Raw genomic sequence first — 23446 nt, 5'->3', positions numbered from 1 at the left:
TTTGACCCCATGATGAGGAAGGATTACTAATGGATGTGTCACAGGAAGAATAATATTAGAAAAATATAAAGTAGCACTTTTTAATGAAGTGACAAGAGTTGAGAGAGGCTTTTGGAAATTCAGTGAATGTTTTATCTCTGCCTCATGCAAACATCAGTGGGCTATCTTCTTGGCGAGGATACTGTAGAGAGGATGTAAACACTGACTGAGTGGGTGAGCAGCTTCAGACCTTTTACTGTCAGAGTTGAAGAAGCTAAGAATTCATTTGCAAATTGTTCCATTCTCCATTGTCTGGTTAGGTGGACACTGATTACAAGCCACTGAAAAAAATGTCTATTTTATGGTACCTTTCCATATGCATTGATGGTCTTTAGCACTTGCCCCCTAAACTCTGTGCTCCCATAGCTAAAGCTTACTGTAAACAAATGATTAAGAAACATAGCAAATATTCCAAGTTACCTTGACATAGGCTACAATCTTCAAGGAAATAGTTGCCAGGTAGAGTGAGTTCATTGCAAAATCCATCAGGTTCCACCAGTCATGGATGTATTCAGTAAATCCACCATCCCACATTTCCTTTATCTCCCCCCAAATGAAACCTGAAAAATGGAGGCAAAAGGTTTATTGCTTCACAGCACCAGACTGTTCAACTTCAGCTTCTTCAGTGTTACTGGTTGGGGCATAGACTTGGATTACTGTGATATTGAATGGTTTGCCTTGGAAACGAACAGAGACCATTCTGTTGTTTTTGAGATTGCATCCAACTACTGCATTTTGGACTCTTTTGTTGACCATGATGGCTATTCCATTTCTTCTAAGGGATTCCTGCCCGGAGTAGTAGATATAATGGTCATCTGAATTAAATTCACCCATTCCAGTCCATTTTAGTTTGCTGATTCCTAGAATGTCGACGTTCACTCTTGCCATCTCCTGTTTGATTACTGGCAATTTGCCTTGATTCATGGATCTAACATTCCAGGTTCCTATGCAATATTTCTGTTTACAGCACTGGACCTTGCTTCTATCACCAGTCACATCCACAACTGGGTATTGTTTTTGCTTTGGCTCCATCCCTTCATACTATCTGGAGTTATTTCTCCACTAATCTCCAGTAGCGTGCTGGGCACATACTGACCTGGGGAGTTTCTCTTTCAGTATCCTATCATTTTGCCTTTTCATACTGTTCATGGGGCTCTCAAGGCAAGAATACTGAAGTGGTTTGCCATTCCCTTCTCCAGTGGACCAATACAGTGGAAGTGAGAAATAGATTTAAGGGACTAGATCTGATAGAGTGCCTGATGAACTAAGGGGGGAGGTTCGTGACATTGTACAGGAGACAGGGATCAAGATCATCTCCATGGAAAGAAATGTAAAAAAGCAAAATGGCTGTCTGAGGAGGCCTTACAAATAGCTGTGAAAAGAAGAGAAGTGAAAGCAAAGGAGAAAAGGAAAGATATAAGCATCTGAATGCAGAGTTTCAAAGAATAGCAAGGAGAGATAAGAAAGCTTTCCTGAGAGATCAATGCAAAGATAATAGAGGAAAACAACAGAATGGGAAAGACTAGAGATCTTTTCAAGAAAATTAGAGATACCAAGGGAACATTTCATGCAAAGATAGGCTCGATAAAGGACAGAAATTGTATGGGCCTAACAGAAGCAGAAGATATTAAGAAGAGGTGGCAAGAATACACAAAAAACTGTACAAAAAAGATCTTCATGACCAAGATAATCACGATGCTGTGATCACTCACCTAGCGCCAGACATCCTGGAACGTGAAGTCAAGTGGGCCTTAGAAAGCATCACTATGAACAAAGCTAGTGGAGGTGATGGAATTCCAGTTGAGCTATTTCAAATCCTGGAAGATGATGCTGTGAAAGTGCTGCACTCAATATGCCAGCAAATTTGGAAAACTCAGCAGTGGCCACAGGATGCAAAAAAGTCAGTTTGCATTCTAATCCCAAAGAAAGGCAATGCCAAAGAATGCTCAAACTACTGCACAATTGCACTCATCTCACATGCTAGTAAAGTAATGCTCAAAATTCTCCAGGTCAGGCTTTAGCAATATGTGAACCGTGAACTTCCTGATGTTCAAGCTGGTTTTAGAAAAGGCAGGGGAACCAGAGATCAAATTGCCAACATCCGCTGGATCATGGAAAAAGCAAGAGAGTTCCAGAAAAACATCTATTTCTGCTTTATTGACTATGCCAAAGCCTCTGACTGTGTGGATCACAATAAACTGTGGAAAATTCTGAAAGAGACGGGAATACCAGACCACCAGACCTGTCTCTTGAGAAACCTATATGCAGGTCAGGAAGCAACAGTTAGCATTGGACATGGAACAACAGACTGGTTCCAAATAGGAAAAGGAGTACGTCAAGGCTGTATATTGTCACCCTGCTTATTTAACTTATATGCAGAGTACATCATGAGAAACACTGGGCTGGAAGAAGCACAAGCTGGAGTCAAGATTGCCGGGAGAAATATCAATAACCTCAGATATGCAGATGACACCACCCTTATGGCAGGAAGTGAAGAGGAGCTAAAAAGCCTCTTGGTGAAAGTGAAAGAGGAGAGCGAAAAAGTTGGTTTAAAGCTCAACATTCAGAAAAATAAATTCATGGCATCTGGTCCCATCACTTCATGGGAAATAGAGGGGGAAACAGTGAAAATATTGTCAGACTTTATATTTGGGGGCTCCAAAATCACTGCAGATGGTGATTGCAGCCATGAAATTAAAAGATGGTTACTCCTTGGAAGGAAAGTTATGACCAACCTAGATAGCGTATTAAAAAGCAGAAACATTACTTTGCCAGCAAAGGTCCGTCTAGTTTAGGCTATGGTTTTTCCAGTAGTCATGTATGGTTGTCAGAGTTGGACTGTGAAGAAAGCTGAGTGCCAAAGAATTGATGTTTTTGAACTGTGGTGTTGGAGAAGACTCTTGAGAGTCCCTTGGACTATAAGGAGATCCAACCAGTCCATCTGAAAGGAGACCAGTCCTGGGTGTTCTTTGGAAGGACTGATGCTGAAGCTGAAACTTCAATACTTTGGCTACCTGATGTGAAGAGTTGACTCATTGAAAAGACTCTGATGCTGGGAGGGATTGGGGGCAGGAGGAGAAGGGGATGACAGAGGATGAAATCGCTGGATGGCATCACCAACTCGATGGACATGAGTTTGAGTGAACTCCGGGAGTTGGTGATAGACAGGGAGGCCTGGCGTGCTGCAATTCATGGGGTCGCAAAGAGTTGGACATGACTGAGTGACTGAACTGAACGAAGTATCACTATTATCCCATATAGTCCTTAATTTCCACTACATATGTCTGAGAGGGAAAACTTCTCAGTGAGTTTTGAGTTGTGCAAGCAGGCCATGGTCCAAAGCACTGGATGTTGGGGCTGAAGCTAGGCAATGGGGATCAGAATAATTTAGAATCCTCCTTTCTCTTATCTCCTCTCATTGTGTGTAGGTTTCATGGAATTCTGCCTGATGACATATTAATATATGTTTCTTTTGCTTTGGTATGTGGAAAGCAGTAAAAGAAGTGACTGTGGTCTAAGGTTGTATGTCTCAGACTTTAAAACAGCAGTCCCCAAACTTTTTGGCAACAGGGACCAGTTTTGTGGAAGACAATTTCTCTACAGTCCAGGATGGTGGTGGGGTGGGGTGAGAGATGGTTTTGGGATAATTCAAGTGCATTACATTTATTTTGTACTTGATTTCTATTATTTATTACATCAGTTCCATCTCAGATCATCAGGCATTAGATCCTATAGGTTGGGGATCCCTGCGTTAAAATACATGTGAATTACATGGGGATTATGTAGATTCTGATTTCACAGACCCTGAGTGAGACTCACAAACCTGTATGTTTAACAAGTTGATGCTGACATTGCTGGTTTGGGGACCTCAGTTTAAGTATCAAGGACCTGGAGGGTGGTGATGCACTGGAGGGTCCAATGCAATGTAATTATGCCTGGAGACTTCTGGTGAAGGCTGCTTTTTTACCATGAATTGTGTGAATTTCCTAGATTTCCCTCCTGGTTGTGAAATTAGTATCCAAATAGGATGTGGACCCTGGATAAGTATAGGGATCATTTAGCATAGTCATAGGAGAGCAGCAGATTTGGGTGGCATCCCCTCAACCCCAGTAATGGGAAAGAAGGCATCAAATAGACTGTTCAGCACTTGCCCTGCCCAGCCTCCCTGAGCCTGTCCTGACTAACACTTGGCTTTCCCTCTAAACCCACTGATAGACAACTTCCTTGTCATTGATGAAGTTAGGTTAGTTGAAACAAGCCCTGGGTACACTGCCAATCTCATGGCAAACCCTGTGACAGCAAGCAACCCAGGCCCGGGGTGGGGGAAGGAACCACGTTTCTGAGATTCCCAACAAACTATCCCACTGCACAGAGGGAAGGTGCCTTAGTTCAGGGCCAGTCCAACTGCCAATTCCAGTAGTTTCTTTAGACAAGACCAGCAGGCAGTCTGGCCATAGCTTCTGGTCCCTGTGACTCACCGAGAACCCAAGGCAGTATCATCCACTCCACGACAGTTGGGGGAGGTCCCTGTACATGGAGGTCTGTCCTGACGATGTGCTGAGAAGCCAGGAGAAGCATGAAGAGGAAGGTCAGATACGATGCTGTGTGGCAGATAAACTTGATGAAGGGTTTCTTGATGAACAGCCCAAGGTTGCTCCTGGGTGAGATGAGATAAGCAATAGACAGCATGGGAAACAGGAACCCAATGGTCATGCACGTCAGAAGCTTGACGACCCAGTGTTTCCGCCGCCATCCAGGGAAGCCGTCGTACCACCAGAGTGGCAAGCAACTGTTGGCAATTGGGGCTGGGCCACAAACTGGAAAAGAAGAGAACAAGTCAGGCATCTGGGATGGCTGGAAGGAAGTCTACCTTCATAATTGCTCTCCTAGTTTACAGCCAGCTCATGGCCCACTCCCAGAGAAGGCCTGATTTCCAGGGTCCCACAGGTGGGTCTAACCTCAGANTAAGGTTTTCTCTGATTCATGTGGCAAACACATGAAATACAGACTCAGAGGGAACTGAGAACATATGATAAATAGAAATTCATGACACACACACAAAAAAACCTCAGGGGTTTTGATCAGAGGCCAGCCCAGCCCTCTCCAAACCTCATCTCACTTAAGACTTGTTTTACAGACAGAGAAACTGAGGCCAAGAAGAAGAGGGACTTAATTTGGGGTGACGATGAAGGCCGAGTTTTGGGAGATGGCAGAAGAGTGAGAGAGCAGGGCAGGAGAGAAGAAGGCTAACAGGAGGGGGGCATGAGAGAGATCATATCTGGTTAAGCTCAGGAGTCCACAAATATTTGCTTAAAAGCTGCTGCAAAGAAAAATTCTCTCCTATATAGAAGTCTGCTACAGCATTCACAACCACACACACCACTGGTCTCCACCTTGGCTGCACAGAGAATCACCTGGGGAGCCGTAAAAATACTGATCCCATCCCCAGGGATTGCGATTGAATTGGTCTGGGGTAAGGCCTGGGCAACGAGATTTTTAGACACTCCTCAGGGAACCATAATGTGAAGCCCAGGTTGAGAATCACTGACATAAAGGATCTTCTGTTTTGGCCCCAGGGTAGGGGTGGTGATGTGTGATTTTGATTTAGGAGTAATGGCTCTTTAAGAGTGTTCCCTTGAACAAAGGAACAAAGGCTTACCAGAGGCCTGTCTGACCTCAGAACTTACCAGGAAGGAGAAAGAGGCATTAACACCTTGGAGTTGTAAGTGAAATTGGAGCTTATCTTTAAAACCAGCTTTGAATAATAGGCTGCTTGAGGAAGCAGGTCAAAACCAGTTAGGTAGAAACGATCTCATAGCGAGGCTTTGTTTTCTTCTGCTCAATATTTTGGTATTATTTGATTTACTGACTTGCAGGACTGACAAATATCTCAGGCTTCTGAGCTGGCTGTTACACAGTTCTTTCCGGGTGTTGGAAAAATCCCCTGCCATGGTAGAAGCTACCCGGGAATTTCTTCTTGGCTTGTTCCAGTGTCTAAGATATATGGGCTTTTTTTGGCAGAGACAGGAAAACATGAAAGTGTAGAAATGGCCTGGGAAATGCCTTCCTGTTTCTGTGTCTGTGCTACAGTTTTGCAAGCACACTCACTGTGTGTGCTAAAGAATCCGCCTGCAGGTTCAATCCCTGGGTCGGGAAGATCCCCTGGAGGAGGACACAGCAACCCACTCCAGCATTTTTGCCTAGAGAATCCCATGGACAGAGGAGCCTAGCAGGCTCCAGTCCATGGGGTTGCAGAGAATTGGGCACAACTGAAGCAACTTAGCATGAAAATGCAGGAAATGGCAACCCACTCTTGGGGTATTCTTGCCTGGGGAATTCTATGGAGAGAGGAGCCTGGCAGGCTACAGTCCATGGAACCACAAAGAATCAGACACGACCGAGGGTGCATGTCCATGCACCATTGGGGAAACTGTTTTTACAAAGGAGTCATCACTGAATCGCAGGTTTTCCTACTTGTGCATTTTGTAAAACTTGGTAAACTGAGGGTTTTCAGCCCACTTGGCAAAATAAACCAATCAGCTCTGTTTCTGTTAACCCAAGGTTGTGATGGTTCCCAGGGAATAGGAACAGTCTACTAAAGAGCACCATCTACTGAATCAGAAATGTGTTGTTGGGACTTCCCTGACAGTCCAGTGGTTAGGACTCCAAGCTTCCAATGCAAGGGGCACGGGTTCCATGCCTTGTCAGAGAACTAAGATCCTACAAGCCACACAGTGCAATGCCAATAAAATAAAATAAAATAAAATAAAAGAACCCAAAATCCACAAAGAAGGAAATGTGTTGTTACGGTTGCCCTTCTTTCCCTCCCATGGGCCTGCAAAAGGTATTCAGAAGGGATTCTCTTACCTTCTAATAAGTTTGAAGAATTTCTCTCTGATTTGGGAGAAACTCCTATGAATCAACATTAAAGAATGGTCTGCCCTCCATCTTTACAACATGCACACATACATTTCACTCCACCTTCCATGCCCATTCATTCAACATATATTTATTGGGTGCCTACTATGTGCCAGGTACATACTTTTCTGTTACCACAGATGCTATTTATTATTTAAATCATATCCCGCAGTATCTATCCCTTGTAGAACAAAGGAAAATATTTATTTATAATAAAGTGGAACCATCTGGACATTCTGGCCTACCAGGCCCAAATATTTGTTTCTAAAGATAGGTCTTGACCTCCTTTGAAAATTTATAACTCTTTCAAGGTCCTGCCTTCTATATCTGACCTTTTTTTGCTATGGGAAGTATCGGATTAAGTCCAGTCCTGTGACTAGCAGTTTAAGAAGAACAATGAAACGAGGCTGAAATACAACGATGGAGGCGGGGCTAGCCTGTGATGAAGTCAAGAAGAAATGAAAATTAATGGCATTACCAACAAAACCACCAAGTGGGCCACAGTGCTTAGTGTTGGGGGCTAAGGCACCCAGCTTAAGGTGACTGAGACCTAAATTTTGCTTAGAATGGCATCTGGTTGGCAGTGACTAACTTAGCCACTCTCAATTTCATACCATGATAAAAAAAAAATTGGGGCTGAGAAAAAAATGAAGTTCACAACACAGAACAGGGAGACTGATATTCTCTCTATCAGGATCTGGAAGGAATCTCACTTAGTATAAAGCTGGTATTATCGCTGGATGGAGAAAATTCTTCCTTGGGGTCTATAGGAAACTGCAAGCTGAAAAGCCCACTCTCTTGCAGGAGTGCTGTTTTTTCGAAACATCCAGAGTATTCTCCACTCCACCCACAAATCCTTCTCCACTCATTCGGAAACAGGAGTGTCTTGAATATGATTAGGCAATAAAATAAATGCAAATCCTTTAATCTCACTGCTGAGGACGTTGGCAAGCTGGGGACATGAAGTCAGAAGTGGCACATGTTGTGGCCTTAGCCACACTGAGATGTTGTGTTGGTACTCATTATTTTATTAGGTCCTGGATCAACACCTTCTCTGTACCCTCACGATTCTTGGGCCTGACCTGTAATTCCTTACTTTATATACAATGTCTGTTGAGAACTAATTCCTAAAGTTTTCAAAATCATTTAAATTTATTATAAAACTAATTCATGCTCATTGTAATATATAAAATAATACAGAAGATACAACACAAAGGTGGCGCTAGTGTTAAAGAACCCACTTGCCAATGAAGGAGACCTAAGAGGCACTGGTTTGATCCCTGCATTGGGAAGAGCCCCTGGAGGAGGGCATGGCAACCCACTCCAGTATCCTTGCCTCAAGAATCCCAAGGACAGAGAAGCCTGGTGGGCTATAGTCCATGGAGTCTCAAAGAGTTGGACACAACTAAAATGACTGAGCATAGAGCACGCACGCACCTTTCCTCCTGCCCACTTGCACCCCTTTGAGAATATCACTCTTAACACCTTGGTATATGATCTTCTAGATTTTTTAGTATGCATTTACATATATGCACAGACAATTTTTACAGAAGTAAATGACAGTATACATTGTATCCTGAATGTTGTTTGTTTTCAGACTATATCTTGGCACTCCCTCCACTTTACTGCATTTTGATGTTCAGTACCACATTCCTTTTAACAAATGTATGATGTCCCATGCTGCTGCTGCTAAGTCGCTTCAGTCATGTCCGACTCTGTGCGACCCCATAGATGGCAGCCCACCAGGCTCCCCTGTCCCTGGGATTCTCCAGGCAAGAACACTGGAGTGGGTTGCCATTGCCTTCTGCAATGCAGGAAAGTGAAAAGTGAAAGTGAAGTTGCTCAGTTGTGTCCGACTCTTAGCGACCCCATGGACTGCAGCCCACCGGGCTTCTCCGTCCATGGGATTTTCCAGGCAAGAACACTGGAGTGGGGCGCCATCGCCTTCTCCGTGATGTCCCATAGGCTGGGTTTATTTAACCAAGCCCCTAGAGATAGCCTGTAGGTTGTCTCCTTTTGTCTTGCTTTTATGAATATAATTCTACATTGACTGCTCTGTTTACTTCTATTGTGGGCTTCCCAGGTGGCGCTAGCAGTAAAGAATCCGCCTGCCAATGCAGAAGACACAAGAGATGTGGGTTTGATCCCTGGGTCAGGAAGATCCCCTGGAGGAGGAAATTGCAAGCCACTCCAGTACTCTTGCCTGGGAAATCCCATGAACAGAGGAGCCTGGTGGGCTACAGCCCATGGGGCTGCAAAGAGTCAGACACGACTGAAGTGACTGAGCACACATACCTCTATTGTACAAGGGTATGATGAATGCCCATTTATGTGCAATGAATGCCTTGGTTCATTTTGTACTTTTTGTACATTTTTTATTAAATTAAAGATTCTTTAAATTCTATAATGCTTTACCATTTTCAAAAGTTGCACACTCATGATTTCATACAATCCCATATGGACTCTCTCTATATAAAGTCCCAAAATATGATAGATCATTCGAACTGGACCATCTCCTTTTCTGATTACCAGAGAACTGGAGTGTCACTGTACTTAAACATATATTTATTGGAGGGTTTCTTTCTTGTTAATTATTTCAAAATAAAAAGGAATAAGAGATGCTACGACTATACATAGAGATGACCACTCCTAAGAGTTATTCTGAGATTAGCACCAAGAGGGGAAATGAGAAGATGCTGCAGGTAGAGAAAGGGAATCTGGCTGCTACCCTTCCTCTCTTCCAGCTGTATGACTGAGAGCCTACGACTTAGGGAAGGGTTTATGTGAACACGTCCAAGGTACCAATGCCCAAAGGATGGGCTGACCTAGCTTGCAATCCCACAGAAGGTCCTCACTGTTGAGCTAGGGGTAGTGATTTGCCTTCCTTATAGTAGACAAATATTTGGCAAGTCATCCCAAAAGGATGACTTCTAATTTAGATGAAGAGTGCCTAAAGGCTGGGCTATGATTTTTTTGTATTCATGTCCTGGCCTCGGTTACCAATTACACAACACACTTAAATGGTTCCAGGTTGGTGATGATGGCATTCAAATTTCCGAGGACAGGGATGAAAAATGGTGTTAGAGATAAGTCCTTTTTTCGCTGGGACAGTAGCCATGGAGGGAGGGCAGTCTGGCCTGATGCTGTGAAGTCTTGAATTATTTGAGCTATTCACACTTACTGCTTCTCTGTTGGCAGGTTGCCTGAAGATATCACCATCAGAATGTTCCCATGACAATTCTCCATCCCCTGTTTATTAAAAAGAAATAAAGAATCATATATACATGGAAGGGAAAAATATCATCCTTGTGACCCAGTAACCCTTTGGGTTCTACGATCCCAAAGTTCTTTAGCCATTATAGCTGTTCTTTGAACAGCAACGCTGAAAGACTTCTGCCAGGGTGTGCCTCATTTTTCAAGACAACTTCAAAGAAAGTTGCCACTTTCTAAAATATACCATCCAGCAATATTACACAGAATTTGGAAAATGAAAGGGAAAATCATCACTTTCCACTGTAATATAGCCATCATTGTCACTTCTGCTTATTTTATTCCAAAGACAGTTAAGTATTTTACAAGTCATATTCAACTTGTGTTTAAACTATCCTTAAAGAATGAGAGTTTTGTGAATTTGGTCTGTCATGATTTGTTAAATTCACCATTATGTCTCTAAGAAGGTATAACTTGATCTGAAAGTTAACGTAAAACTTGCTGTGGTCAGAGTGTTTACACAACCCATATCTTCTATTTTTGCCTGAGACACCTTTCTCTGAGTCTCCACGACCCAAGTTTTGAACAGTGAACCCTTATCATTTTAGTTCCTTCTAGACTAATTGCTTTTAGGATAAAGATTCTACTTTCAGCCTTGAGAAAGACAAATGCACAACAGATATGGATATTCCTCAGCTAATTAAATATAAAAAAATAAGAGAATAATCTCCAAAAATATTGCCTTGTGTTATCTATGTCCAAATAAGCAGATGGGAAGAGCTTAGAGATATTTGCATCACTCTAAATGAGTACTATTTGTGTGTGTGTGTGTGTGTGTGTGTGAGAGAGAGAGAGAGAGAGAGAGAGTGTGTGTGTACCTGGTTGAAAATAAACCCAATATCTATTCAATCATATATCTCATGGGATAACAAGGAATACAAAAATATATAAACATTAAGAATTTTCCATTCTAATTAATCTCCCAAACTTTCAAAACCTAACTCTAATGAGTAACATGTTACTGGTTCAAGTACGTTTACTGGTTTAGGGCTGGAAAAAGACCTCAAAATTCATTTGATACCAATATTATCATTGAGCAGTAACATAAAACAAAGCATGGCTTTAACCCTCCATGATTCAAAGATCATCTCTTGGGAAAAAATTATGAATGTTGAAGACCTAACTGTGATTTCTAGGTTTATCTTCCTAAAACACTACTTTGACTATATAATGGTATTGTTTTCTGATCAAAAAAATATCCTCAGTAGGTTCCCATGTAAGACTCTCTATAATCAGCCCCCACCTCATCTTTACTGAGCATCTACCTCCTATCCAATTATCTTAGCTACTCTACAATGAAATCTCTTTGACCTCCTTACTCTTCAGTGAACCTGTGGCTCCCATTCTTGCTTCCATGGTTCTGCTCATATTATTCCTCTGAAATTACCTTCCCATTTCCCACACCTCAGAACTCCTGTATGACTATGAAAAACATTCAGTTTTTCCTCTTCTACAAAGCCTCCTTCCAATACTCTTACATATTTCTTACTGCCTAAAGGACTTAGGTCCTTATAATCAAAACTGAGGTTTTTCTAGTAGTTATGTACAGATGTGAGAGTTGGACAATAAAGAAGGCTGAGTGCCAAAGAATTGGTATTTTCGAATTGTGATGCTGGAGAAGCCTCTTGAGAGTCCCTTGGACTGCAAGGAGATCTAAATCAGTCAATCCTAAAGGAGATCAGTCCTGAATATTCATTGGAAGGACTGATGCTGAAGCTGAAGCTCCAGTACTTTGGCCACCTGATGTGAAGTGCCGACTAATTGGAAAAGACCTTGATCCTGGGAAAGATTGAAGGCAAAAGGAGTAGAGGCACAGGATGAGATGATTAGATAGCATTACCAACTTGAACTTGAGCAAACTCCAGGAGATGGTGGAGGACAGGGGGTTGCAAATAGTCAAACATGCCTTAGCAACTGCACAATAAAGGACTTAGCATCCTGTAGCCTTAGAGATGTATAGGACTTCATCTATTTTGAAATTTTGTCCAACAGTTCCATTTAACAAGTGGAGAAACCAAGGCTCAGAGAGGGCAAGGAGCCATTCACTCACATAATCAGTTGACAAGAGCTAACACCCCGAATTCCAGATTTCTCTGCTCCCAAATAAGTGTATTCATTCTATAAGGACCTGTCCTGTTTATTATTCATGGATGTATCACCATGCTCTATAACAGTACCTGATACATAACAGTCACTCAATAAATACTCATCAAATGATGGAATTAGGAGATCTTCTCTGACCACCTATTTAAAATTTCAAATACCCTCTGATACTTCTTACCACCATCTTTGATTTTCCATTCTAAGACTCAAGAGTTATCTTGTGGTATATGTATTTTATTTCTTGTCTGCTTTCTCCCACTAAAATTCTCCTATGAGAACAAGGGTTTTTGTCTATCATGTTCCCTGATGTAACCAACCCCAGCACCTAGACCAGGGCTGGGCATGTAGTTATACTTACTCAATTTCTTGAATGAATGAATACTAAAACACTTTACAATATTTTCTGCTGTTAAATGTTTCCTGAGCCTGCCTCGTTTCCCTAAAGAGAATGCAAATCCCTAGAGACCATGTCTTAGACCTCCCTCTGTGTTGCCTATATCACTGGTTCTCAAAGTGTGGTCTCCAGATCAGCAACATCAGCATAAATTGGGAACTTGTTAGAAATGCAAAATTTTGGATCCCACCCCATACCTAGTAAGTCAGAAGCTCTGGGGTGGGGGTCAGTGATCTGGTACACATCAGATGCTCAGTTTATGCACTGAATTGAACTTCAAACATACAGAATTAAGTGCTTAGCCAATAGCATACTTATCTCTTCCTGGTTATTCCATGTCTGAGTAAAGATGGCAGACAAAGACCACATGCAGACTCTTTGGAAACCATAACTAACCTTGTAAAAGTGAAGATGCTTTCACCTTTGTTTATATCAAAAAATAATGCCTAAGTCACAATGGCCATCATTAAAAAGTCTACAAATATTAAATGTTGGAGAGGATGTGGAGAAAAGGGAACCCTCTTATACAGTTGATGGGAATGTAAATTGGTGCAGCCACTATAAAAACCAGTATGGAGGTTCCTCAAAAAACTAAAAATATAGTCGCCATATGATCCAGCAATCTTACTCTTGGGCATTTACCTAGATAAAGCTATAATTTGAGAATATACATGAAACCCTATGTTCATAGCAGCACTATTTACAATAGTCAAGACATGGAAACAACCTAAATGTCCATCAACAGATGAATGGATAAAGAAGATGAGGTACACATATACACTGGAATATTACTCAGTCATAAAATAAGAATGAAATCATGCCATTTGTGGCAACATGGATGGACCTAGAGATTATCAGTAAGCAAAATAAGTCAGAAAGAGGAAGACAGATACCATACGATATCACTGTTATGTGGAATATAAAATGCAACATAAATAAACATATTTATGAAACAGAAATAGATTCACAGACAGGGAACAGACTTGTGGTTGCCAAGGCAGAGGGGGCTAGGGGACAGAAAGATTGGGATTTTGAGATTAGCAGATACAAACAGTATATATAGGGTGGATAAACAAAAAAGTTTTACTGTATATCATGGGGTACTATATCCAATATCTTAAGATAAACCATGAAAACAATGTGAAAAGGAATATGTGCTGTGCTGTGCTTAGTTGCTCAGTTACGTACAACTCTGTGACCCTATGGACTGTAGCCTGCCAGACTCCTCTGTCCATGGGATTCTCCAGGCAAGAATACTGGAATGGGTTCCTCTTCCAGTGGATCTTCCAAACTCAGGGATTGAACCCAGGTCTCCTGCATTGCAGGTGGATTCTTTACCGTCTGAGCCATGACTATAACTGAATCACTTTGCTGTATAGCAAAAATTAGCACAACATTGTAAATCAACTGTAAATCACCTTCAATAACATTTTTAAAAAAGAAAAAAGTAACTCCCCAAAGTCAGTTAACATATATTGAATGCTTCTTGGGTAGAGAACTTGATACTAAGTCAGAAGGAGAAGGGAAATCAGGGCTGGACCCTTCCCTTAAGACATTTACAACCTGTTTGGAGGTGACAGGTAACCAATATGGAAATAAGATGAACCTAAACACACAAACAGAGTAACAGCTGGAAAGGGAAATGGAATATATATGCTTCAGTTCAGTTCAGTTCAGTTCAGTTCAGTTGCTCAGTCGTGTCCGACTCTTTGCGACCCCATGAATCACAGCACACCAGGCCTCCCTGTCCATCACCAACACCCGGAGTTCACTCAGACTCATGTCCATAGAGTCAGTGATGCCATCCAGCCATCTCATCCTCAGTCGTCCCCTTCTTCTCCTGCCCCCAATCCCTCCCAGCATCAAAGTCTTTTCCAATGAGTCAACTCTTCGCATGAGGTGGCCAAAGTATTGGAGTTTCAGCTTTAGTGTCAGTCCTTCCAAAGAAATCCCAGGGCTGATCTCCTTCAGAATGGACTGGTTGGATCTCCTTGCAGTCCAAGGGACTCTCAAGAGTCTTCTCCAACACCACACTTCAAAAGCATCAATTCTTCAGCGCTCAGCCTTCTTCACAGTCCAACTCTCACATCCATACATGACCACAGGAAAAACCATAGCCTTGACTAGACGAACCTTAGTCGGCAAAGTAATGTCTCTGCTTTTGAATATGCTATCTAGATTGGTCATAACTTTTCTTCCAAGGAGTAAGCGTCTTTTTATTTCATGGCTGCAGTCACCACCTGCAGTGATTTTGGAGCCCCCCAAAATAAAGTCTGACACTGTTTCCACTGTTTCCCCATCTATTTCCCAAGAAGTGATGGGACCGAATGCCATGATCTTCGTTTTCTGAATGTTGAGCTTTAAGCCAACTCTTTCACTCTCCACTTTCACTTTCATCAAGAGGCTTTTTAGTTCCTCTTCACTTTCTGCTCAACTGTGTGGAGTGGACAGTCAGATGTAATCATGGAAACCATTCCCAAAGAATTGTTAAGTCATGTTTTTAGAAGTAGATATTGCAGGGTATAAGGGCTTCCCTGGTAGCTTAGAAGTAAAGAATCCACCTGCAACGCAGGGTTCAATCCCTGAGTCAGGAAGATCCCCTGGAGAAGAAAAGGGCAACCCACTCCAGTATTCTTAGCTGGGAATCCCATGGATAGAGGAGCCTGGCAGGCTACAGTCCATGGGGTCACCAAAAGAGTTGGACATGGCTGAGCAACTAAACACAACAACTGCAGGTTATAAACAGACAGTCACATGGGCAGAAGGGATCGCCAACTGGAGGAAATGGCATTTGCAAAGGATTGGAGTTTTGGAAATAGAAAGTCACATAGTGGACACCACAAGCAAGGTGTGGCTTGAGTGGAAGCTTCAGAAGTGAAACAAGAGAAATGGGGCTGGTGGAGAGAGAAAAAAGGAGGGAGAGAAGGGGATGTGTTGTTGAGATAACAGGGTTGTAAATAATTGTCGTGAAACTTCAAAAAGAGACTAAAGTATTCACATTTGATCGTGTTACCAATTTTTATGTAGAGGTGCCAATGGTAAAAGTAATATTTGTGGAAGCTTATCCTGGCAAGGGGATGTTGACCGGTTGGGGAGCAAGTAGAATCTGGGAGGCCAACCAGCAGGCCTCCAGTAATATGTAATAGGCCATGAGAATTGAGAAAATAGCAAAGAAGGGGTGAATCATACTACTGCAGATAACATGTAAATGATAAGACCCTGAGAGAAGATTTGATAATGGAAGAGGAAGGCAAAGGAGAAAGTATCAAATGATTCTTGGGTTGCAAGTCAGGAGAGCTGGCGTATGACACTGCTCTTGACAGTGACTAAGTGGGGATGCACTTGGATTTACTTGTTACATTTTGGCTGGCAGTGCTGGGTCAAAGTCATGTCCTGAGCCAAATGAAAATATGGGACCAGAGAGAAGATTTGAAACCAGGAAAGATTTGCCAGCAAAATGGAAAAACAAAATGTAAATGCTACAGTAGGTGGTTTCAAGCCGAACTGAAGCAGCCAAAAGAGAACAAATTACAAAAGAAAAATGAGAGAGTAGCTCTCCTCATCATATGCCCTTTTTAAATGTAGATTTAATGATTGGTATTGACATGAAATGTTTATTCAGTATGACCTTCTAAGAAGTTCAAGTTATTACACTTAGACCCTAGAGTCTTAAAAAGGCTTTTAAAGAGTGTCTTTAAATACTTAATAGTCCAGACAGAATCTTAAAGCAATATAGAAGCATACAGTCCCTGTTAAATAAGCAGAGAGGCAAGATGGCAAAGCAATGAGACAAGTCAATTATCATGCAGACTATTAAATATGCTGTAATCCAAGTTCAGATGAATGTGGCATAACCACCTAAGCATTTGCAGACAGTTATATGTACCTAAATTTGAACGATTTCTCTTCATTTAAAACTACTGGAGCCATTACTTGTGGTGTGTGTGTGTGTGTGTGTGTTCATGTCTGTATTCTCAACTAGGAACTACAAACTACTGGTATTTTTGTTGCCTTTGGGCTTTCAAAATCTTCAAAATGGCATTCTCTATGCTAGAATGCTCTACTGTTGCTGCTGTTTAGTCGCTCAGTCATGTCTGACTCTTTTGCAACCCCATGGACTGAAGCCCACCAGGCTACTCTATCCATGGGATTCTCCAGGTCAGCAACACTGGAGTGGGTTGCTATTCCTTTCTCCAAGCAATCTTCCTAACCCAGCAATCAACCCTCGTCTCCTACTTGGCAGGCAGATTCTTTATCACTCAGCTACTTGGGAAGCCCAGAATATTCTATAAGTAGCCCCTAAAGGTTTCAACATTTTAATTATTCTATATATAAAACAAAGCTAAATAGTTAAATTTGAATTATCTTCTTAGATGTTTACATCAGTGGGTTTTAGACTGGGGTGGGGTCTATCTAGAGAGCTGAAAATAGGTTTGTCCATTTACAATCTTAAATATTTCACCTTAGATGTATCTAAGAGACAAGGACATAAAAGAAAAAAGTAGGCACGAAAGCCCCCCAAAACCTATTCCTTTGCCTTTTTCCTTAATTCACTGGACAAATTATCTTGAGTAAGAGGAAGCTTCTTTTTTCAGCCAAGGCTTAAAAAAAAACAACCAGTGATTCTAATGGAGACAGATGGATCCTAGTTAATTCCGAGAAGCACCAAGATGTAATTTTAACCAATTTTTAAAACCAAAATGAAAAACAACTCTAGTGTACTGTATGTCAAACAATATTCATTTAACCTTAAAAGCCACATGTGTTGTTTATTCAAACCTCAATTATACTCTGAGTGGTACCCTATGGAGATGGAATGGCTTGGCTTTCTGGTAATGAGAGAAATGGAGAACAAGCATTTGAAAAATGGTCAAGAGCTAGGCTAAAATTCAGACTGTTTATAACTCTCATTGCTCCTATTAATCTCTGATTGGTCAGAGCAGGTCACAGAAGTAAACCTTGTATTCTCAAAAGGACTAAATGTACAATGAGATTATGAGATACCCATGAAGATAAACCTCAGACAGCAAAACTACGCCAGCATGTGGCCACTTCTGAACCACACTCATCACAAATAGGGTGCCCATAGATTCTCATTTATCTGGGACAGCTCAGTTTTATGTCTGTTTTGCTGGCAGGCATAATTGTTAAGATTGCTTCTTTCACTTTCAAAAGTGTCTTGGTTGGGATGATAAATTCCATGGTTACTCTAATCATAAGGCAAATAGAAATTGTAAATGAATTTCCAAGACAAGGGGAAATGATCTCCATGACAAGGAAAACTGATCTCTGTATTTTCCGAGGAACACGTTGAAATCAGCAGAATCAAGGCAATAACTAAGGGTTTTTGAGGAAAAGTGGGAGTAAGTAGAGGGAAAAAACTGATTGTGAAATCTCCAGGTAACTATGTACCAGGTTCCTTGGTGGGCCACTTTATAACCAGTGCTCAACACCCAAGCTGGAGATGAAAAGGAGAATGGAAGCAGAAGACTCGGTTGGGGAGTGGGGTGGGGAGCTACTGCCAAATATCTAATTCTATAAATTCGTTGGTGAGGGAGCAAGTGTGCTCTAGTATCTCATAAGGTGGACAGTAATTTTTTAAAAACTTATTTTGTATTGGGGTATAGCCCATTAACAAACAATGGTGTGACAGTTTTAGATGAACAGTGAAGGGACTCAGCCATACATATACATATATTCATTCTCCCCCAAACCCCACTCCCATTTAGGCTGAGACATAACATTGAGCAGAGTTCCCTGTACTATACTGATTGTTTGAGCTGTCCTTGTTGGTTATTCATTTTAAATACAGCAGTGTGCACATGCCCATCCTAAACTCCCTAACCATCCCTTCCCCCTACCCTTCCCCGCTGGGAAGCATAAGCTCATTCTCTACGTCTGTGAGTCTGTTTCTGTTTTGTAAATGAGTTCATTTGTATCATTTCTTTTTAGATTCCACATATGAGGGATGTCATATATCTTTCTTTGACTTACTTCACTCAGTATGACAATCTCTAAGTCCATCGACGTTGCATCAAATGGCATTATTTCATTCTTTGTAATGGCTGAGTAATATTCCACTGTACATGTACCACGTCTTCTTTATCCATTACTCCTGGACAGTCCTTTTTTTTTTTTTTTAAGAAAATACCTTGCTGTCAAATAAAGCACTTAATTGTTTGAGCTGTCAATTTTAAGCTCTTAGCACTTTAAACAAAATACCTGCTCGAGGAACTAAGACACAGACAAGGAGGGAACTCCTGCCACCAGTGGCAAGCCAAATCAGAAGGGGAGTACAAAAGTATTACCCAGAAAAATCAGAAATGTCTGTTTTTCTTTTTTAATGTACTGTGAGAATGTGCATGTGTTTGCAGGAAGGCATCATAAAAGAGGGAATAATGAAACTTAGTTAGACATGGCCCATGACCCACATTCTGCTCTTTCAATGGAGATGTGATTAAACAGATCAACGTTTATGGTTAGAAATGGGGTCTTTACATCCCAGGGTAGTCCCAATGACTCTTTTGGAAGTGTTAGTATATGTGGCCCTTGGGAACAGAGAAATCACGAAGTTTGCTACTCTCAGTAGCCTCAGACTTAAGAGTCCCTGAAGTTGCTTCAACACCCTCAACCTGAGAGGCAGCATAGTAATAATGGCAAAGAAAACAGCCTGGAGTCAGACCACCTGGTCCAAATCCTGACTCTGCCCCTTCTCACCTGTGTGACTTTAAGCACATGAATGAACCCATCTGTGCTTCAGTTTCCTTCTTTATAAAATGGAGACAATAATACCTACCCATATGGTGGTAAGGATGAAATGAATTAGTATATGCAAAGAGCTTAGGACAGTGCTTAGCACACTGTTATATGTGTTAGCTATTATCCACCCTCCCTCTTCTTCCTATCCTTTCCTTCCATTTCTTCTTTCTTCTTCTCAAGAGTAGCCCACACGTGGGGAAAACCCAACTTAAGGAACCTTCACAAGTGTGCTTCCCAATGGCTCAGAGGGTAAAGAATCCAGCTGCGATGCAGGAGACACAGGAGACGTGGGTTTGATCCTTGGGTCAGGAAGATTCCCTGGAGGAAAGCATGGCTACCCACTCTAGTATTATTGCCTGGAGAATCCCATGGACAGAGGAGCCTGGTGGGCTACAGTCTATGGGTTTGCAAAGAGTCAGACATGACTGAGTGACTAAGCACACAAGCACAAGTGTGCAATACATTTAACAAAAGAAACCACCTGTATTTTTTTAAAAGTGAAGCCTAACAGAGAAAATTTATGTCCACACATAGAAAGGGAATAATTTCATTTCCAAAGCCAGGGTCCTGGAGACACCAAAAAATAAAAATGGCTGCAGACAGATTCCTTCAGCTCATTCCTTCTAAACTAATGATTAGATTCTCTCATCATTATGCTAGCACCTTCTCCCTTTTCATTTTTATTTAGAAAAGGAGTCTGCATTTTAACTAAACCTCTTTTTCTCTCTTTGCTTAAAGTAATGCATGAGAGGACAGATAACTGCTCCTATGGGAGGCAATGCAAATTACATAGTCATAAAGTTGAGTGGTAAAAATTCGAGTACCCAAATAGAGTCCTGTGCTACCACCTTCAAAAATGGAAAATAACAAGCAGGATGGAAAAAGGAAACTTAGTGATCTACCATTGTTTACTGCCTGGTCAACGTGGAAACAAAAATCAATCAGTTTAGGGTCCTTCTTCTTTCCATGAATACCACTTTGGCTTCCTGGCCCCATCCAAAGAGGACTGGACTACCTGGTGGGAGCAGAAGACGTGGGTCTGATTTTAATAGCCAAAAACAAGGAAAAAGTGGATGGAGTCATTCCAACAATTAGCTTAAACCAACTGGATAATTATATCAAACGTCCACTTTGCCTGGGGCATGGAGACCTGGACTTTAGAAATTCTTACAGTGTAGGTAGTGTTAGAATATGATTCCTCTGCCTAACATCACTCTTCTTTCTGATGTTTCTTTTTCCTCTGTTTATAGTGTCAATTAACAAATCAGATTAACTTCCACAAACGTTGAAGTCTAAGTGTTCATGAAGTCTATTCTAATGAGAGTAATGGGCATACCCAGTAATGTGCTTCTGAGCAGTCATGGTATATCCGTTGAAGTAGTCAGAAGGACAAGGCTGTAAGAAGAGTGGCTTTAACCACCCATGAAGAAATAATTGCTCTGAAATGCTTCACTGGGAATTTCTTATTTTTATTGTAGAACCAGACTCATAATACACATGAAAAACCCTCCAGCCTAGCAACAGGATGGGGCATTATTGACCTTGACAGGATACCCCAGATGGCCAATTAGGAATCATCACTATTAATTTGTTAAACTCAGTATGAAAGTCAGTGCTGTCCCATCCACTGTCTAAGGGCTTTCTGTCCAAAGGAAACATTCTAGACATAAAAGACATGCCAAGAAGGAACATGACGACTTCAGAGGACTGGGAGCCCTGGGATTGTCAGCAAGGATGTGAAGATGAATTCTGACCACAGGGGATGGAAAGAGAACAAAAACCACCTGAAAGTTTCCATGGAAGAAGAGAGCTTCCAGTTGGTGTTTAGAAGAGGAGCAGTAGACAAGGATAGAAAATCTCTAAGATAGTCCCATGTTCATGAACATGAATGATTCACTTTTGAAAAGGTGAATGATTCACTTTTGCTAGTGGTGGTCAAACTCTTCTACAGCTATGAAAAGATCGAGTGTTTCAATACATTTTGAAGTTCATGCAAGAACATACAATCTCAAAAATTATTGAGTTATTTTTAATTTTTTTAAAACAGTGTTTTGCATTAGCAGTGTTTCCTTCCTACCATTATGACCAGGAGATGGGAGTGTTTCTGCAGAAAATGTGGGCAAAAAGAAAATGAGATCCTGACTGATATGTAAGGATCTATATTTAGAGTTATTTTCTCTCATTTCCCTTGATTTAGAAAACTTTGAAAATTTGAAATTGGATGTTAAAAAAATGAAATAGCTCACATACCACTTCCCTCAAGATCTCTGGGTTCAGCAAAGATGGTGTCTGAGGTGTAATTTTGCTGCTTTTTGGAAATGGAAATCAAGAGTCTTAGGTAAAATGGCAGATGTCTCGAACACTGACAAATTGCTTTTAAACAATTGGTTCCAGTTTCAGTTACCATGAAGGAGTTAGCAAAAATATCTCAATTTCACAAAAAGACATTAAATTTTCACCTGGGCTAACTGGAGATGTGTTGGATAAATGAGCTTGGGTTGAGTAAGTTGTAAGGTCAGTCATTTCTCCAGCCTCCCTAGGCAGGACTACACTTTTGAGTGCTTGCCAAAAGCTTTACATAACTGTGGCTCTCTTTCCTCTTAGCAAATCCATCATAAGTTCTATGCTTAGTATTATGCTAGGGGCAAAAGAGGAAGAAGATGGTCCTTTCCTCATAGAACTTCCCAGTTGAGGAGCCAAGACTCATAAAACAGTGAATATAATAATGTGAAAATGTCAAAGTGTTAGTCACTCAGTCGTGTCCAACTTTTTTGTGACTCCACAGACTATAGCCCACCAGGCTCCTCTGTCCACGGAATTCTCCAGGCACGAATACTGGAGTGGGTTTCCATTTCCTTCTCCAGGGGATCTTCCTGACCCAGGGATCAAACCAGGGTCTCCTGCTGCTGCTCCTAAAGCCTGACCAAGCCCTGGAAGTGGTCAAAGAAGGAGACCAATGAGGACTAGAATGATCAGGTAAGGCTATTTAAATGAGATGCATGCAGCACTATTTACTATAGCCAGAACACAGAAGAAACCTAGATATCTATCAATAGACGCATGAATAAAGAAGATGTGGTACAGATATACAATGGAATATTACTCAGCCATAAAAAGAAATGAATTTCAGTCAGTTCTAGTGAGGTGGATGAACCTAGACCCTGTTATACAGAGTGAAATAAGTTAGAAAGAGAAAAATAAATATCATATATTAATGCATATATACAGAATCTAGAAAAATAGTATTGATGCAGGGAAGGAATGGAGACACAGATGTACAGAACAGACTTGTGGACACAAGTCCCCCACACAAGAGGGGGAGGGAGAGAGCGGGATGAATGGATAAAGTAGAATCAACATATATACACTATCATATCATGTGTAAAATGCATAGCTGGTGAGAAGTTGCTGTATAACACAGGGAGCCCATCCTGGTGCTCTGTGATGACCTAGAGGGGTGTGGGAGGAGGGGAGGGAAGCTCAAGAGAGAAGGGACATATGTATAATTATGGCCCATTCACGTTGTTGTATGGCAGAAACTAACACAACATTGTATCAGTTCTGATGAGATGGGTGAAACTGGAGCCAATTGTGCAGAGTGAGGTAAGCCAGAGAGAAAAACACCAGTACAGTATACTGGCACATATATATGGAATTTAGGAAGATGGCAGTGACGACCCTGTATGCAAGACAGGAAAAAAGACACAGATGTGTATACCAGACTTTTGGACTCAGAGGGAGGGGGAGAGGGTGGGATGATTTGGGAGAATGGGAATTCTAACATGTATACTGTCATGTAAGAATTGAATCGCCAGTCCATGTCTGACGTAGGATGCAGCTTGCTTGGGGCTGGTGCATGGGGATGACCCAGAGAGATGTTGTGGGGAGGGAGGTGGGAGGGGGGTTCATGTTTGGGAACGCATGTAAGAATTAAAGATTTTAAAATTAAAAAAAAATAAAAAA

General features: G+C 41.5%; 2 protein-coding genes across 2 annotated transcripts in view; both read right to left on the bottom strand.

The window, feature by feature from the left end:
* TRPC5 (transient receptor potential cation channel subfamily C member 5) overlaps positions 1 to 23446 on the bottom strand; it is a 341695-nt gene that overhangs the window by 54606 nt on the left and 263643 nt on the right. The window contains exons 3-4 of the mRNA XM_018044118.1: positions 4518 to 4856; positions 460 to 599 (exon numbers count right to left, since the gene is read on the bottom strand). Of these exons, the coding sequence (XP_017899607.1) occupies positions 460 to 599; positions 4518 to 4752 (375 nt within the window). The 5' untranslated portion in view covers positions 4753 to 4856. The remainder of the gene's footprint in view (positions 1 to 459; positions 600 to 4517; positions 4857 to 23446) is intronic.
* LOC108634436 (chordin-like protein 1) overlaps positions 10139 to 23446 on the bottom strand; it is a gene marked incomplete at its 3' end in the record, with an annotated part of 121224 nt that continues 107916 nt past the window's right edge. Inside the window, 1 exon segment of the mRNA XM_018044094.1 lies at positions 10139 to 10206. Coding sequence (XP_017899583.1) covers positions 10139 to 10206 — 68 coding nt within the window.

This window comes from Capra hircus (genome assembly GCF_001704415.2).
Source record: "Capra hircus breed San Clemente chromosome X unlocalized genomic scaffold, ASM170441v1, whole genome shotgun sequence".
In the NCBI taxonomy this organism is placed as follows: domain Eukaryota; kingdom Metazoa; phylum Chordata; class Mammalia; order Artiodactyla; family Bovidae; genus Capra; species Capra hircus.
Note: the sequence above shows the minus strand (reverse complement) of the source record. Positions and strands in the feature narration are given on the sequence as shown.